We start from the raw sequence: 14,990 nt of genomic DNA on the forward strand, positions 1-14,990 counted from the left end.
CTTTTTAATAAGCATATTTCTAAATGACCAGCAGATGTCCCTCCTCTGAAATTAAAAAGAGCCCTGTTAGACAAGTCAAGAGCATAGCATGAACGGCAAAATACTTAAATGTTGTTATTTATTTGGACAGTTTTTATTTTATTTTATATTATATTATATTTTATTTTTTGACCACAAGTCAGAGCTAACGTCTCATTCTACAAAAACTTTTACATTTTTAACAGCAATGTATATGAATAACAGTTAACACATAACACTTACATTATCAGCTAATATTTATTAAATGCTTCTTTATACATTTATATAACATTAAACATTAAAAGTGATATTCATTTTTGCTGCTGAACCTGCAACTGTTATGTAAATTAGCAGAGAACATTTAAAGAGGGCTCTCGAGAACATTCTGTTGTTAACACGCCCCTGTAGCCAAACATCAGCTGGTGGGTCCCACCTACTGAGACGTGTGAGCGTTGCCGCTTTATGTCTACGCAACGGCTAGACTCTGATTTGATGCTTTTATAGCGATTCAGACACGTCTCACGTAATCAAAACAACGTTACGAAACGTCTACGATACGGGAAAGGTTAGTATCTCTTTTTACGATACACATATTTTTTATGTTATATATGTTATGTGTGGACGCATCCCTCTGAACGTGTGTTCCATTCAGCAATGCGAACCATAAAATATCATCGTTTCATCTGGTGCGATATAGTATAGTATATTGTTGTTATGTGGTTAGGAAATAAAGTGAAATTATGAATTCATCCGTTGTTTAATGAGTCTGGAGGTTATTGATGTTTTTCATCCGAATGCTTTTCTTTCATTTATCATATTTAAGTTCAGATGTCAGATGCGAATGCTGATTTTGTGTGAAGGCTGCATCATATGGCATCGCTTCCGTCCATATTTTTGGTGGTGCGTGAAATCATTGAACCTCCTGATAAATCTCTAACATCAGCACTTCAGGATTATTAAAAAAAATAATAATACTTAATAAGAATTTAGAAATATAATGTAATTGTACTGCTTTTGTATGTAAATTCAGCTATACTATTTTTGGGATGTTACCAAGCTGAAGCATTAATATGAAGATTATGGGACATTATTATACAGCAGTTAGTTCTGGTCCTCTAATCTGATTGCTCAGTTGCAAGAGGTTTGATTTTTATCATAACAGCTCTGGTACGGGACACTTTACTAGCTGTGCCCGAAATTACCTCTATTCCCTGATTTTAAGTGTTAGACATTTTGTAACGGTGTTCAATACCATAGTGAAGTGGTTGGTTTAGTGTACTCATTAAATAACAAAAGCACAAAGAAAAAAAAAATAATAACCGACAGATGATAGTTGGTGGTGCTTTAGTTGAGTGTTTGGTGAGTGCAATAAAAACACATTCATAATACTATTACAGTAGAAGATTATAGCGTTAATACATATATGTGCAGTCAAAACCAAGTGGCATTGTCTCAGCTTCTCATTATGGTTTCTTAAAGGGGACGTAGACCTATTTGTGTGTGCTGGTGACAGATGGGACATACCTTTTTCTGGCTCGAGGGAGCAGATGAAGTGTATGGATGCTTGTGATGTGGGCTGGGCCAGACCAGGCTGTCATTAGCACAGGGGACTCAGCGGGGTCTGCAGGGGGGGGTTCAGGAGTTGCTAAATTATGAAAAATGCACTATCCCTCCTTTTTTAAAAGGCTGGAGGAAGACCCCCCTCACACTTTCTCTCAGGGGATCTCACTCAGATGCTGAGTTTGCATTTATACCTGGCCAAAAAACAATGGAGTAGGTTGGTAATGAAATGGGAGCTTGAGGATCTCTCATGTTTGGCTGACAGCTTACAAAGTTAACGGAGATCAAGCATTAGTAATCCTTTCAGATAGAGCCAGGCTCTTTTCAGAGTTACTGTGAGGGAATTACTACTGGACCCAAAATAACAGACAGACAAGTGAATAAGTCTTTGAAAGTTTAATTTTCAGTTTATTTAATATCAATGTTCTCAGGATGCTGGCAGGTCCTATCCAGGCCAGAAGGTGGCTACAGTGGAGTAAGCAATGGGAGTATAAGTTGAGAGGAAGGTCTGGAGGTTAGCAAGTTAGCTAAGTGATTCAAAGCAGGAACAGAGTGAACCGGCTTACAGATATTGCATGGACCAGTATAGCTAACAGGATTTAGTTGGTCTTCTGAGATGGATGGGATGATCTGCTTGGGAATCGAACCCTGGTCTACCACGTGACAGGCAGAGACACAGTCCACTGTACCACACAGGAGAGTCTACCAGCGTGTTCTAGAAGGCATTAGAGAATAGAGAACAAACAGAGACAATTCCACGGTCCAAATCCAGAATGAACTGACAATCCAAATCCAGAGCAGCAAATTTACTAGTCAATCAAAATTACTACCTCTTGATAAAGGTTCAGGCAGAGAGAGAAAATTCAGGCTCCAGGCAGGGTAGAGTTCACACAGGCTTCAAAAATCTGATTCAGGAACAGGCTGGAATGTTCACCAATGAGCTGATGAGACAATCTGGTAAGGAGGTAAGAGCAAGACTGGCTTATATAGTTAGGCAGACAGGTGAAACCAATGAGGGAAATTAAAGAGGAGTTACGAGGCCAGGAACAGGAAGCTGGATGCTAGTTGCCAAAATAAAAGTCTAACAGGAAGTGATGACAGAATCATGACAGTTTCAGGCTGTTGATGAACTTGACAGTAATATTAGTGAGAATACATGTATTTCTTGGCGACGTCATCACTGCTTGCGCACGCAACCAGGAGGCAAAAAACCCGCGCTCTTCATACCGGAGTAAAGGGCTTAGGCTAGTAGCATAGTGGTGGTGTTGTCGCTAGTCAAAATGCCAAGGAGTTGTTGCGTGGTCAATTGTACTAACCGAGCCAGTGCTGGGTGTCAGATGTTCACAGTATGTCCGGATTTTGATTCGTAAACAGTTGGACGTTTTACATAATGTTATATTAATATGAAACACAAACAAACAGATCCAACTCTGAAATTGCAATTTATTATTGAGTCAACAAGAAATTACAAACAATGCGAAATCTACGTTAATTACAATGTTGTCTTACTGAACTCGGCATAACAGATAGCGGGTTTCTGCCTCCTGGATGCGTGCGCATCAGGTGTTGTTTGTATACAAGAAACCTGTGTATGGGTTGAATATGACACCAATATGAAATAATAATTTTTAATAATTTGTAAATTCCATATATTATTTCTAATATAATACAGAAATGCTATGTTAACAAATTATTGTATAGTATGTACTTGTATAGTATGTATGTATAGTATGTAAATTTTATATTCAATTGTTAAATTTAAATATATAAAAAAATTATGTTACCTGGCTCAGCTAGGCAATAAGAAAAATAATTTTCTTGTGTATTCTGTTTTAAATGTATTTATTTATTTGAAACAACACATAGTAAATACAGTGGCTCCAAAATTGGACCAGAGTTATTATATAATAAATGTAGTTGATTGAAATAAAATAATTATTAACTAAACTTATATATCATATATATATTATATATATATATCAAACTATCGGTCTATCTTTCTGTCAATATTTATTTATTTATTTCAGCTAGTTGCCATGGAAAAAAATGTCATTATTATATGTGCTAAAATAACTAAAACCATAATAAAAAAAATATTAAAACTTAATAATTAATCTAAAATGAAATTATGAACACAAACTACAATTGTATCTCAGCGATACTAAAATAACACTGATTTGAACACTTTAAAATAATTAGCATAACTGCAGATTATTTGGACATTTTAATGGATTTTTATGGGTTCAATTACTTTTTGCGATCCATATTTATCTGGTATTTAATTTACATTGTAACACTATAATTTGAATTTCTTCTTTTTTTTCTTCTGCGACATTGCTAATATTATTATCAATATGCCAATACTGTGCTAACTGTGATGTTTAATTTTTTAAGTTTTAATCAAACACCTTGATCAGAGAAGCAACTTATGTCCTGTTATTGTGCCTGTAGGTTAACAATACAGTCTGCTTGTTTTGTGTGGGTTAATAAAAGCAAAGGAGATGGAGCCCTGAAGGGGTCTGTGATTAAAGATTGTGGAATGGAGCCACAACAAAAAAATCTGAGATGCTTAAGGGATTCACGACACCTATATGTTCAAAGAAAGCACAGCCAACACCCATTAATAAAGACCTGTAGGAAAGGAGTTGCTGGAAATGAGCTAGATGAGACATTTGACTCCATTTAAATGTTTGGCTGAACTGAACTGAACTGACACTTCATCCCAGTGTAGCAGGATCACTCTGAACCCTGTCATGTTTGTGAGTAAGCCAGAGTCTGTGATTCACACTAGCATCACAGAACCATATCATCAAAGTTTCCATGTTTTTATGTTTGATTTATTTAAATACTACAGATATATCTTTTATAGTGCACTTATTAAAATCCAAATTTGTGGTTTTATTTGACGGTCCAGCAAAATCATTGTATTTGTGTATATTAAAGTGAATAGAATAAGTCATCAAAGTCTTTCCAGGAATTTACATTTATGCATTTAGCAGATCCTTTCACCCAAAGCAACTAAGTCATTTTTCCTAGAGATAACAATATTCATAGTTATTAGAAAGGTACGCTATAAAGCTAGAGCAAAGGTGAATTGCAACAAGAGAATTATTATTATTTCTATTTATTCGCCCGGAAAGCAGATTATACCTCTAAAGTAGGCTTATTTGACCTTATTTACCCTTTTTCCTCAAATATATTGAGTACTGGCTCATGTTTAATTTACTCACCCTCACGTCATTCCAAATCTGCATTACAAAAAAGAAGATATTTTGAAGAATGTTGGTCACAGTTTTGGTGCCCATAAACTAACATTGTATGGACAAAAAAAAAAAAAAAAACACTGAGACACTTCTAATAATATGTAAAAAAAAAAAAAAGAAAGAAAGTATGTCATACGTTCGGAAAGATATCAGATATTCCAGTTTCTTAAGTAAGACATTCCAAGTTCCTTGAATTCATCTTAAAATCCGGGCAGCTGGAATGTATAGCAGCTACTTTCCCCTTTAGGGAAGCAGTCTACTAGTCACTTAGATCATAACCTACGTAACATGTGGGAGAAAAAGAATCACTATAGCAACCACCTCCGTCATACAGTGTATTTGAAAGTGGTTCATGGTTGCATAGGATTATTGAGAATATGTCGTTCCCATTATTTGTGTTGAAAGCCTCATAATATCAGTAGAATGTTTTTTTTTTGTCAATGCACCCATGGGACGATTCCTCTTTCAGCTTAAGTAATGAAGGCAGTGTAATCTTCTCTAGCATAAACAGGGCTAATTGACTGCTCGCTGTGGGCTGTATCTGTACATATCTTACATAATACATCCTGTTTTGTAATATGATTGACAGTGCAGCTCCTGTTTGTGAGAAAGTTTGCCTAATAGTTGGATTAGCCATTTCTGTGTGTGTGTGTGTGTGTATGTGTGTGCGCGCACACAAATGAGAGAGAGAGAAGTTAGTCAGGTACCTCCTCTGATCCTTCAGGTCTTTGAGGAATTACTGCTTACTGGGACATTGTTTACACCGTCAGAGCAGGAACTTATGGCAATGAAAACCTTATGGACTGTGTGTCGTATGAATTGGAATCTTATCCACCTATCCATGTCTGTCTGTCTGTCTGTCCATCTCCTCTCGCTTTCCTCCTCCTATGACTAGTGTCTCTAGTACACCTGCTCCCTGTCATGGTTTCATTTGGAGGACAGGGCTGAATCTAAGCAACCCCCTAGAAGCCATTCATTCTCTCCCTCCCTCCCACCTTTTAACACACATAGACCGCATATCTCATTTTATTGTATATATCGTCATAGAAACCACAGCTTACTAGTCAATGTCCTCTCTTTTACATTTATTTTTATTCCACATCTTTCCTTTGCTTATTCTTACTTATCCTCTAGTCTAATGACAATGTTAAATATTAATGCTAGATCTCCTCTTTAATGCTTTGGTTGCAGATTTCAAACATCATGCCTGTGGCAGCCACCGGCACAGAACATTGTAAGTATCATCACATATAAGAGAGTTTTTGGCCCTGCGGACTTTATGAAATAAAAGTATTAAAAACTTTTTACACTCTCTGTTTATGTATCCAATAACAATGTCCATGTAACGTATTGGTGCTCTAAGGAAAACAAGACGACAGAGAATCCCAAATAACAGTTCTTTAATAAATCCACAGAAGAAACAATAGAGAAAACGCAGCACAACCAACATCTAATATCAAACAGGGAGAACTTATATAGAAACTAAATGAGGGAAATAATGATATGATTAATAAACACAGGTTAACATAATGAATTAATCAATGGAGTATGGAAAACTAGGTCAAGAAACAAAACAGGAACAGGGAAAAACAAACTAAAAGTCTATGACGTTACAGTCCAACAATGAAAAGGTACTGGCATCACGGGAGATTTATTTTTCTTTTCTTTTTTCTCTTTTTTTTTAACCAGTTGTGTATTTCCACCACTGTCATTTCCATAACATTTCAAATCATGTATTGTGTTCAACGGCATTCCATGATGGAAATAATGTTGATGAAAATGATGCTTTAAACATTTATTCTGACAAAGGTCATTTGTCCTGCTTATTTTAAAGTTAAAGTTAACATTTTGTCCATCCTAAATACCCACTTTGCTGTTTGACAAGTAAAGCATAAATGTATGGTGAAAATGTTTCCAAACGTGCTTTGATTTGATGTTTAGCCAAAAGAGAAAGAGTTTTCAATTTGTTTAAATGAAAAAAGCTAAAAAAAACTTTTCCATGTAATATAAAAGCATTTATTTATGGCATGTAAACCTCAATGGACCCTAATGCAGACGGATGAGCTTCATTGCAGAAAACTAGTAGCCACAACAAAGTTGTTTCAAACATTCAGAGTATTTGAAGTGGAGCCAAAACTGTATCGATCACAACAGATGAATCACAGAAATAGTGGTCACTAAAGGTAATTTGATGTTTACTGTGAGGATTTTTCTGGCACCGTACTTATGAACATGGACACCCTTGTGCCACAGATGGCTGGCACAGACACAGGGATACCCACCTTCAGTGATATCATTCCCTGGAGATCCACTTGACATTTTTGTGCCCTGCAGTGTCTGTTAATAAATACTGTATGCTTCTGATGAAACTCTTAGATTTGATTACTGTAAAGTGCTGTGATTCATCCTAAAAGGCCAGTCCTGTAGTTCACACCCTCTTCATCTTATCATATACACCCCCAGTCAAATTTCAGAAGTCAGTCTTAGTTCAAGAAAGCTTTCTTACTGCCCTCACAAAAATGTACTATAAAGCTGGAAAAACCACAAGTTCATATTTCATATACAGTTGAGTTCTACATTTAAGAAATACCTAATATTGTCCATATGGTAAAATGTAAATATACAGTAAAACAGACTGTGTGAGTATGACTGATCAAAGAGCACAGTAGCACATAAGCAGCTGCATAATCAGGTCTCTGTCTTTTCCCTCCAGCAGTGCTGCATGTGTTGGACACACTGAGTGACCGCACCAGCTCCGCCACCGCCAATGACCTGGATCTTATCTTCCTCAAGGGCATCATGGAGAGCCCAGTGGTCAGTTTTCAGCCCCAAACATACCGAAGCCATTATTGCCAAAAACAAAAACAACTTTTTTTGACTGTACATTACTGTATATGACTGCACATTATCCCACTTATTGCTACTCAACAGTTAAATACATTAATGAAATTCTGATTTAAAATTAAGTTAATAAGTTAAAACAAGTCAATTAAGTTTACAATTCTATCACTTCTGCTCACCAAGACTTCATTTATTTAACTTCAAATACAGTAAAAACAGTAATTGTTTTTGTAATTTAAACGTAATTTAAAAGTTTTCTATTTGAATGTGTTTTGATGAATGTAATTTATTCCTGTGATCGCAAAGCTGAAATTTTCAGCTTTTTCAGCCATTACTTCAGTCTTCATTGTCACATGATCCTTCAGAAATCATTCTAATTTTGTACTCGATTATAATCAATTATTTTTGATGATCAACTACTAATATTGGTTCTTAGCAACAGTAGCAAAATAAGCATGACAAACCAATAACTGGTGATGAACATGGTGCTTAAAACCTGATCTCTTAGAGTGCTCAGAGTCTGGAGGAGACACGACTGGAGGCCGTGAGGGACAATAATGTGGAGCTGGTGCAGGACATCCTGAGAGAGCTGAGCCCCTTTACACACCGCAGCAACACCGCCGCAGAGCTGTCAAGCATACTCAACCAGCCGCACTTTCAGGTACACAGCTGTAGATCAACAAACCTGTCAAATGAAATGGGAATAATAGAATGTCTGATTAAGAACTGACATGCTGTGCTTTTAATGAACAGTCTCTGTTGAAGACACATGACTTTGTGGCCACACAGATGTGTGAGACTCCGCCCTCGAGCCCCTGTGCTTTCATGGAGCCACCCATCAGTGTACCGTTGCCAGCTGATGCCATCCGCATGGTGGGCATCCGCAAAGTGGCTGGAGAGCATTTGGTAAGATTGCATTCACAGTGTTTCTGTGTGCAGATCAGGCTTTCAGTTTTGCTAATCTCTCATACTCAAGATATAACAGCCTTTATCTTCACATTATCCATTTTTTTTCCTGCCTGGCATAATTCATAGAAATAAGGGGTGGGGTGGGGGTGGGGGGTATAGAGAATATACATTTTATATTTATGCTTTGCTCTAAAATATGAAAATGTGCATATACATTGTATATCAAGTAAATTCTATAATTATAATTATTATATAATAGTTGTGTTATGTAGTATTATATAATTATTATGTAATGTTATATTAAACTATATTATTTGGTATTAAATTACAATACTAATATTATGTTTTATAAAAAAAGCATAGTTATAGGATTAAACAAAATGTATGGTTATGCTCTGGTATAAAATATTAAATTAATATACATTTGACAAAATTTCTCTTGTGGATATATATATTTTATATTAAATTATATAATGATATAGTATATAATATTTCCATATATTAGTAATATTATATTAAATTATAAAATCATTTTATTTTAATACTAATATAATATTAGAGCAGAGAATTATGAAATTATTCAATGAAATGTATAAGAATGCTCTGGTGTAAAATATAAGGTTAACACACATTATTCAAAATTCCAGTAGTGAATATATGTTGTATGTTGATTAAATTATATACACATTTTTTGTATGCTCTACTCTAAAATAGTCAATTAATATATAAATGTCATGGCAAAAGTTCAAAGATATTAATTGTTTTGTGTTTGGACTACTTGTTTCTGACTTGTTGTCCTGTTGTTTTGTCAGGGTGTGACATTCCGTATTGAGAACGGAGAGCTGGTGATCGCCCGCATTCTCCACGGGGGGATGATCGACCAGCAGGGTCTGCTCCACGTGGGTGACATCATCAAAGAGGTGAACGGGCGAGAGGTGGGGGACGACCCTCATGTGCTGCAGGAGATGCTGCAGGAGGCCAGTCTCAATGTGGTGCTCAAAATCCTTCCCAGCTACCAAGAGCCATATCCCCCGAGACAGGTACCATCTCCACCCCCTAAAGACACAGTGGGACATGTACAGTGTCTGACTGTCAGGTTACCTGCATGCACAGGGCATCAGTGACCCCGTTTACACCTGGTATTATGTTTCAGGCAACCAGAGGTTTTGTGGCTCCACATATGCACATCACTACTTTCCTCTTGTTTTTCTCTGCTGCTCTTTCATGGTTGTCATGGATACCAGAGTAAGGAGTGAGTGCAGCAGTCTAACTCTCAGTTAAAGCCAGATGTGTTCACTGTGAGAGCAGAGCGGATTGTGAGCTCGGTTTCAGTAGACACCATTAGCATTTTACTATTTCAGACTACAAATATATATTTGTTTGATGTGGTGTATCAGATGTACTGTTAAAATATTAACTTCTAACTCATTTCTTACATTTGTTTTAGATCGTTTTCAGATTTTGAATGATTGAAAACAGTCAGTGCTGGGTAGTAAGTGATTACATGTAATCTGGATTACTTATTCACATAATGGAAGTAAATTATACATCATTTATTGATTCTCCCTAATTCTTTTTTTCTCCCTTAAATTTCCCTTTTTAAAACATTTTACAGCTTATATACATTCGGAAAGTCTTCCATTTTTATGGAGCTGCACATTCTAGCAATTTCTGTCATGTAATTTGTAATCAGAAACAGACTACAATCTGTTAAGTAATCTACCCAGTGCAGGAAATAGTTCACATCAATAACTTTACCCTAAACTGTATTTCAGTCAGGATCACGATTATCCTTGGCTCTACAGGTTTTTGTGAAGTGCCATTTCGATTATGACCCTGCCAATGACAACCTCATCCCTTGCAAGGAGGCGGGACTAAAGGTCTCAAGTGGAGACATTCTGCAGATTGTTAACCAGGAAGATGTGAACTGGTGGCAGGTTAGTCAGTCAACACAGAAGCACTACAGTGTCTTTGTGCTAAAATGACGTGTTCATTTACCTTTTTTGAGGATGTGAAGTCACGTCTGCTCTTTAGTTCAAGTGTAAAGATCTCTTTATAAAAGTTGTTTCAGCCTGGTAAAATTATAACAAACTAAAAATATGCTCAATGACTTGTTTGTACATGATATCTCCGAAGGCACATCATGTAGAGGGAGGCAGTGCGGGCCTGATTCCCAGTCAACTCCTGGAGGAGAAGAGGAAAGCTTTTGTGAAGAAAGATGTTGACCTTTTACCAGCAGGTACTTATTAATATTATTACAGTTTAAAATGTATATATTTTAAATATATTCAAATGTAATTTATTCATATGACGCCAAAGAAGAATTTTCAGTGTCATTAATCAAGTCTTCAGTGTCACATGATCTTCCAGAAATCATTCTGTGTTGATTTCCTGCTCAAGAAACATTTCATTCAAAGAAAGAAATCATTGTTATCAATGATGAAAACAGTTGTGCTGCCTAATATTATTGTGGAAATGGTTTTATTTGATCTTTCAACAGCATTTATTAGATTTTTTTTGTTTACATTATATGTGTTTTTACTATAATTTTTGATCACATCCTTGCTGAATAAAAATATTCCCCTTTTTTTCTGTCAATTTTTTTTTTTTTTTTACCCTACCCCATAGAATGGTTAATTTGTGCATACCGCCCCCTTGTGGATTTAATATGAACATTAACTATGTCTAATCCTAAAATCAAACGTTCATAAAGCAGTGCAAACAGTTAAGGTGCATACTTTGTTAAAAGTTCAGTAATGATGTAATTATGTCAAAAAATATCACTGTGTATTACAGCCAATCTCTGCACTGGAATGGCTGACAAGAAGAAGAAGAAAATGATGTATTTAACCACAAAAAATGCAGGTTTGTTTTTCTTTTACATTCAATTCTTGTCTTTTGAAACGTCATGTCTTTTCTGTTTTCCAATCTTCATTCTCTTTCCCTTGTCAGATTTTGACAGGCATGAATTACTTATCTATGAGGAGGTGGCAAAATTCCCACCGTTTCTCAGGAAGACGCTTGTTCTGATCGGTGCACCTGGAGTAGGCAAACGAAGTCTGAAGAATAAGTTGCTAGTGTCAGACCCTCAGCACTATGGCACCACCATCCCCTGTGAGTCCTCTCTAGTTGTTTCAAGCACAGTTTTCACTCTTACGAGAGGTTGAGACTCATTCATGATCATGACCTAATGTAAATATTTCTTCCATTAAGTGTAAGAGATTTTTTAGGACACAATAAAAATATAGTGCTGGGCTGTTCTTATGTAATGGTCCACAGACACCTCTAGGAAGCCCAAACCAGCAGATAGAGAGAATATGACGTATGTCTTCACATCCCGGAGTAAGATGGAGGCTGATATTAAAGCTGGCTGCTATCTTGAACACGGTGAATATGACGGTAACCTCTATGGCACCAAGATTGACTCCATCCATGAAGTAGTGGAAGCTGGACGCATCTGTATCCTGGACGTCAAACCACAGGTAAGGGACTGGGACAACTAAGGATAACATCAACATCCATGAGATTTCATAAGCATATGATGCTGTTTTGTAGTATTCCATATAAAAATAAAATAAAAACACTTTGATTCCGGTTTTTTTGCCATAGGCCCTAAAAGTCCTCAGGACATCAGAGTTTTTGCCTAATGTGGTGTTCATCAAAGCCCCTGAGTTTGAGGTGCTGAAGGCCATGAACAGATCTGGGATGGAGGCAGGAGTGACCACACAGCAGACAGTACGTTTAAGTCCCACTCAGTAGCTGTATACATGGATACTCTAGTTTTGACCATTCTAAAAATCTGAGTCTGCCTCTTCTCAACAGGACACAGAGCTGAAGAGGACAGTGGATGAGAGCGCCAAGATTCAGAGAGTGTACGGACACTACTTCGACCTCACCATAGTAAACGACGATTTGGAACAGGCGTACAGGAACCTCAAATCCTCCTTAGAGAAGTTAAAGGGAGCTCAGCAGTGGGTTCCGGTTGGGTGGGTCTTTTAGAGCTCAGTGTGGCAAGTAATGGATGTTTCATGCGACACTTTATACCAGTGTTAAGAGAGCTTATATGAGGGCATGTGTGTGCGTGTGTGTGTGTGTGTGTGTGAAATCATCATCTATCCTTTACAAACACCTCAGAACCAGGCTTATGGCCAACTCTTGTGTCAGAGTTTAGCTACAGTCTCATCTTTTTATTTACAGTAAGCATTTGTTTAAAGTAGGCAAGTTTCAGTTTAGATGCATTTTTGAAATTTGAGATTTATTTGTGAATCTTTTATTAAGCGAAACATCTGAACATCCTTAAGTTAAAAATAATAATCTATTAAGGAAAAAGATACATTAATTTCAGTAACAAAACTGTAAGACAAGACTATATTTTCTATTATATATCTTGAATTAATAATGACTTTTGGAAAATTTTTTTTTTGTAGTTGTTTATTTAAATGTAAGCTTTTCAAACTGTTGTTATATTTAGGGTTAAAAACAAACGAAAAACAATTTACCAAAGTTAAATGTCAATAAAGCCTATACTTAACTGTTTAACAAAAGTTTGGGATCAGTAATATTTGAATACTTTATTAATTAATTATACAGGACTTAATGTTACAAAATATTTCTATTTTAATTAAATGCTTTGAATATAATATTTTTAAAAGCGTTTAATAGAATTCTTAAAATAAATTTTAAATTCTGAAAAAATATATCATTATTTCCACAAAAACATTTAAGCAGCGCAACTGTTTTCAACACTGATGATAATAAGAAATGTTCCTGAAGGATCATGTGACACTGCTGAAAATTCAACCTTAATATCACATTAATAATTTACATTTTAAAATAACATTTTAAAAAACATTTTGCATTGTAATAATATTTCACAACTGTTACTGTATTGTTTATCAAATAAATGCAGCCATGATTTGCATAAGCGACTTCAAAGATCCATCGACCCCAAACTTTTGAATTATAGTATGAATTCTTATCCAGATTTGCATTTAAGTTATGTTTTTTAAAAATAGTTTTGATTTAGAATTCACAGTTTAGTACAGGCCTACATTAATTCTGTTTGCATGGGTGGTAGATGATTGGACAGTGTTTCATCCCTGAATTATATTTTTATTATGAGGCTCTATTTTGCTCAGCTCCTGTTGTTGTGTCAGGCACATGACTTTTGTACAGTTTTTTTTCATCCACATTACGTCACTATTTTATTTATTTATGTATTTTTTTAATTTAGCGCAAGAACATATTGAAACGTGATCATATTAAAACTGCAAGCGAACCGGAAGAGATATGAGTAACAGCAGGCAGATAATATTTTGCACACAATATACTGTGCGGAAGCTGTCACTAAATGCACCATACTATATATTGATTTCACATGGTTCGAAAGATCGAAAAATCACTATATCAAACATTGTGAACTGTATTTACATATCCTACATGCAAACATGTGCCAATATTTATTTATTTTTTTAACAAGTATAAAAGGCCCAAACATAATTTTTAATTGGAAAAGAACCTGTAAATTGAAACGCATGACATTAAGACCTTTATGTAAATATCCATGAAGATGCTGTCGGTGTAAAATGTTGTGTATCTGTGTATCTGATCTTATTTGCAGCAAACATCATGACATATTTATTCTAATGCTGCAATGCTTATTGGATGAAAATATCTATTTTTCTTAAAGACAAATCCTCTCTACTTTTTTATTACGATTTGAACATTCTTCAAGTGCCAATTTATATTCACAATACTGGCAGCTATTATTTATTTATTTGTTTTGTTTTTTTAATAATTTATATCTATGTGTAAGGTGTTATGATTTCAGTTTTGATATTGGTATTACATTTTCTACATATCAGATAATGGAATCGGCTAGAGGCAGATACTGTATAGTAGTCATGTTTCATGTGCAAAATCAGTGTATGATTACAAGAACAACCTGTAAAGTGCCTGATTTCTGAAATAAAATCATTAATTGAAAGACTGTAATAATCAAAGTCAGAAAAAATACTGACAGCCTTTTATACACCTTTTGGCTTCAGTGTCTGTATGGCTGATTAATTACTATCCAGATTTACAATGAATCCACACAGAAAATAACCAGATTTCAATCTCAATGAATGGGATAAATATCTTAAGCAAATTACAGAGGAAATCATTTATTTAAAACCTAAATGTGACCTATTCAAGGAACATAGAATGCTTTGTCTTCAATTAGTGACATTGTGACATTTGTGTGGCAAGCGCCTGTCATTTTTCACTGGTTGCTAATTTTGTTAACTATTAATGTAACTAAAGTAGCACATACACATCCATATAAATCAGTCATTTTTAAGATTTAAGATTTTAATATGAAATTTCTGAATTAAATTATAAAGTAAACATATAATTAAC

General features: G+C 35.4%; 1 protein-coding gene across 3 annotated transcripts; it reads left to right on the top strand.

Annotated features, from left to right (window-relative positions):
• The first annotated feature begins 440 nt into the window (after positions 1–440).
• LOC132149224 (MAGUK p55 subfamily member 2-like) lies at positions 441–12,906 on the top strand. 3 transcript variants are annotated; one of them, XR_009435010.1, is made up of 14 exons: positions 441–583; positions 6,033–6,075; positions 7,555–7,655; positions 8,191–8,343; positions 8,436–8,588; positions 9,404–9,631; positions 10,397–10,528; positions 10,728–10,830; positions 11,388–11,456; positions 11,544–11,705; positions 11,871–12,073; positions 12,201–12,326; positions 12,414–12,688; positions 12,763–12,906. XR_009435010.1 is itself a non-coding variant. In XM_059558258.1 (13 exons), exons 2-13 carry the CDS (start codon positions 6,045–6,047, stop codon positions 12,588–12,590), a joined length of 1,638 nt encoding a protein of 545 aa, XP_059414241.1. In that variant the 5' UTR covers positions 441–583; positions 6,033–6,044; the 3' UTR covers positions 12,591–12,906. The 3 variants fall into 3 exon arrangements, 2 of the variants coding, with proteins under 2 accessions (XP_059414241.1, XP_059414243.1); XM_059558258.1 differs by having other exon boundaries at positions 12,414–12,906; XM_059558260.1 differs by having other exon boundaries at positions 7,558–7,655; positions 12,414–12,906.
• The last annotated feature ends 2,084 nt before the right edge of the window (positions 12,907–14,990 follow it).

Source organism: Carassius carassius, chromosome 9 (assembly GCF_963082965.1).
Source record: "Carassius carassius chromosome 9, fCarCar2.1, whole genome shotgun sequence".
NCBI lineage: Eukaryota > Metazoa > Chordata > Actinopteri > Cypriniformes > Cyprinidae > Carassius > Carassius carassius.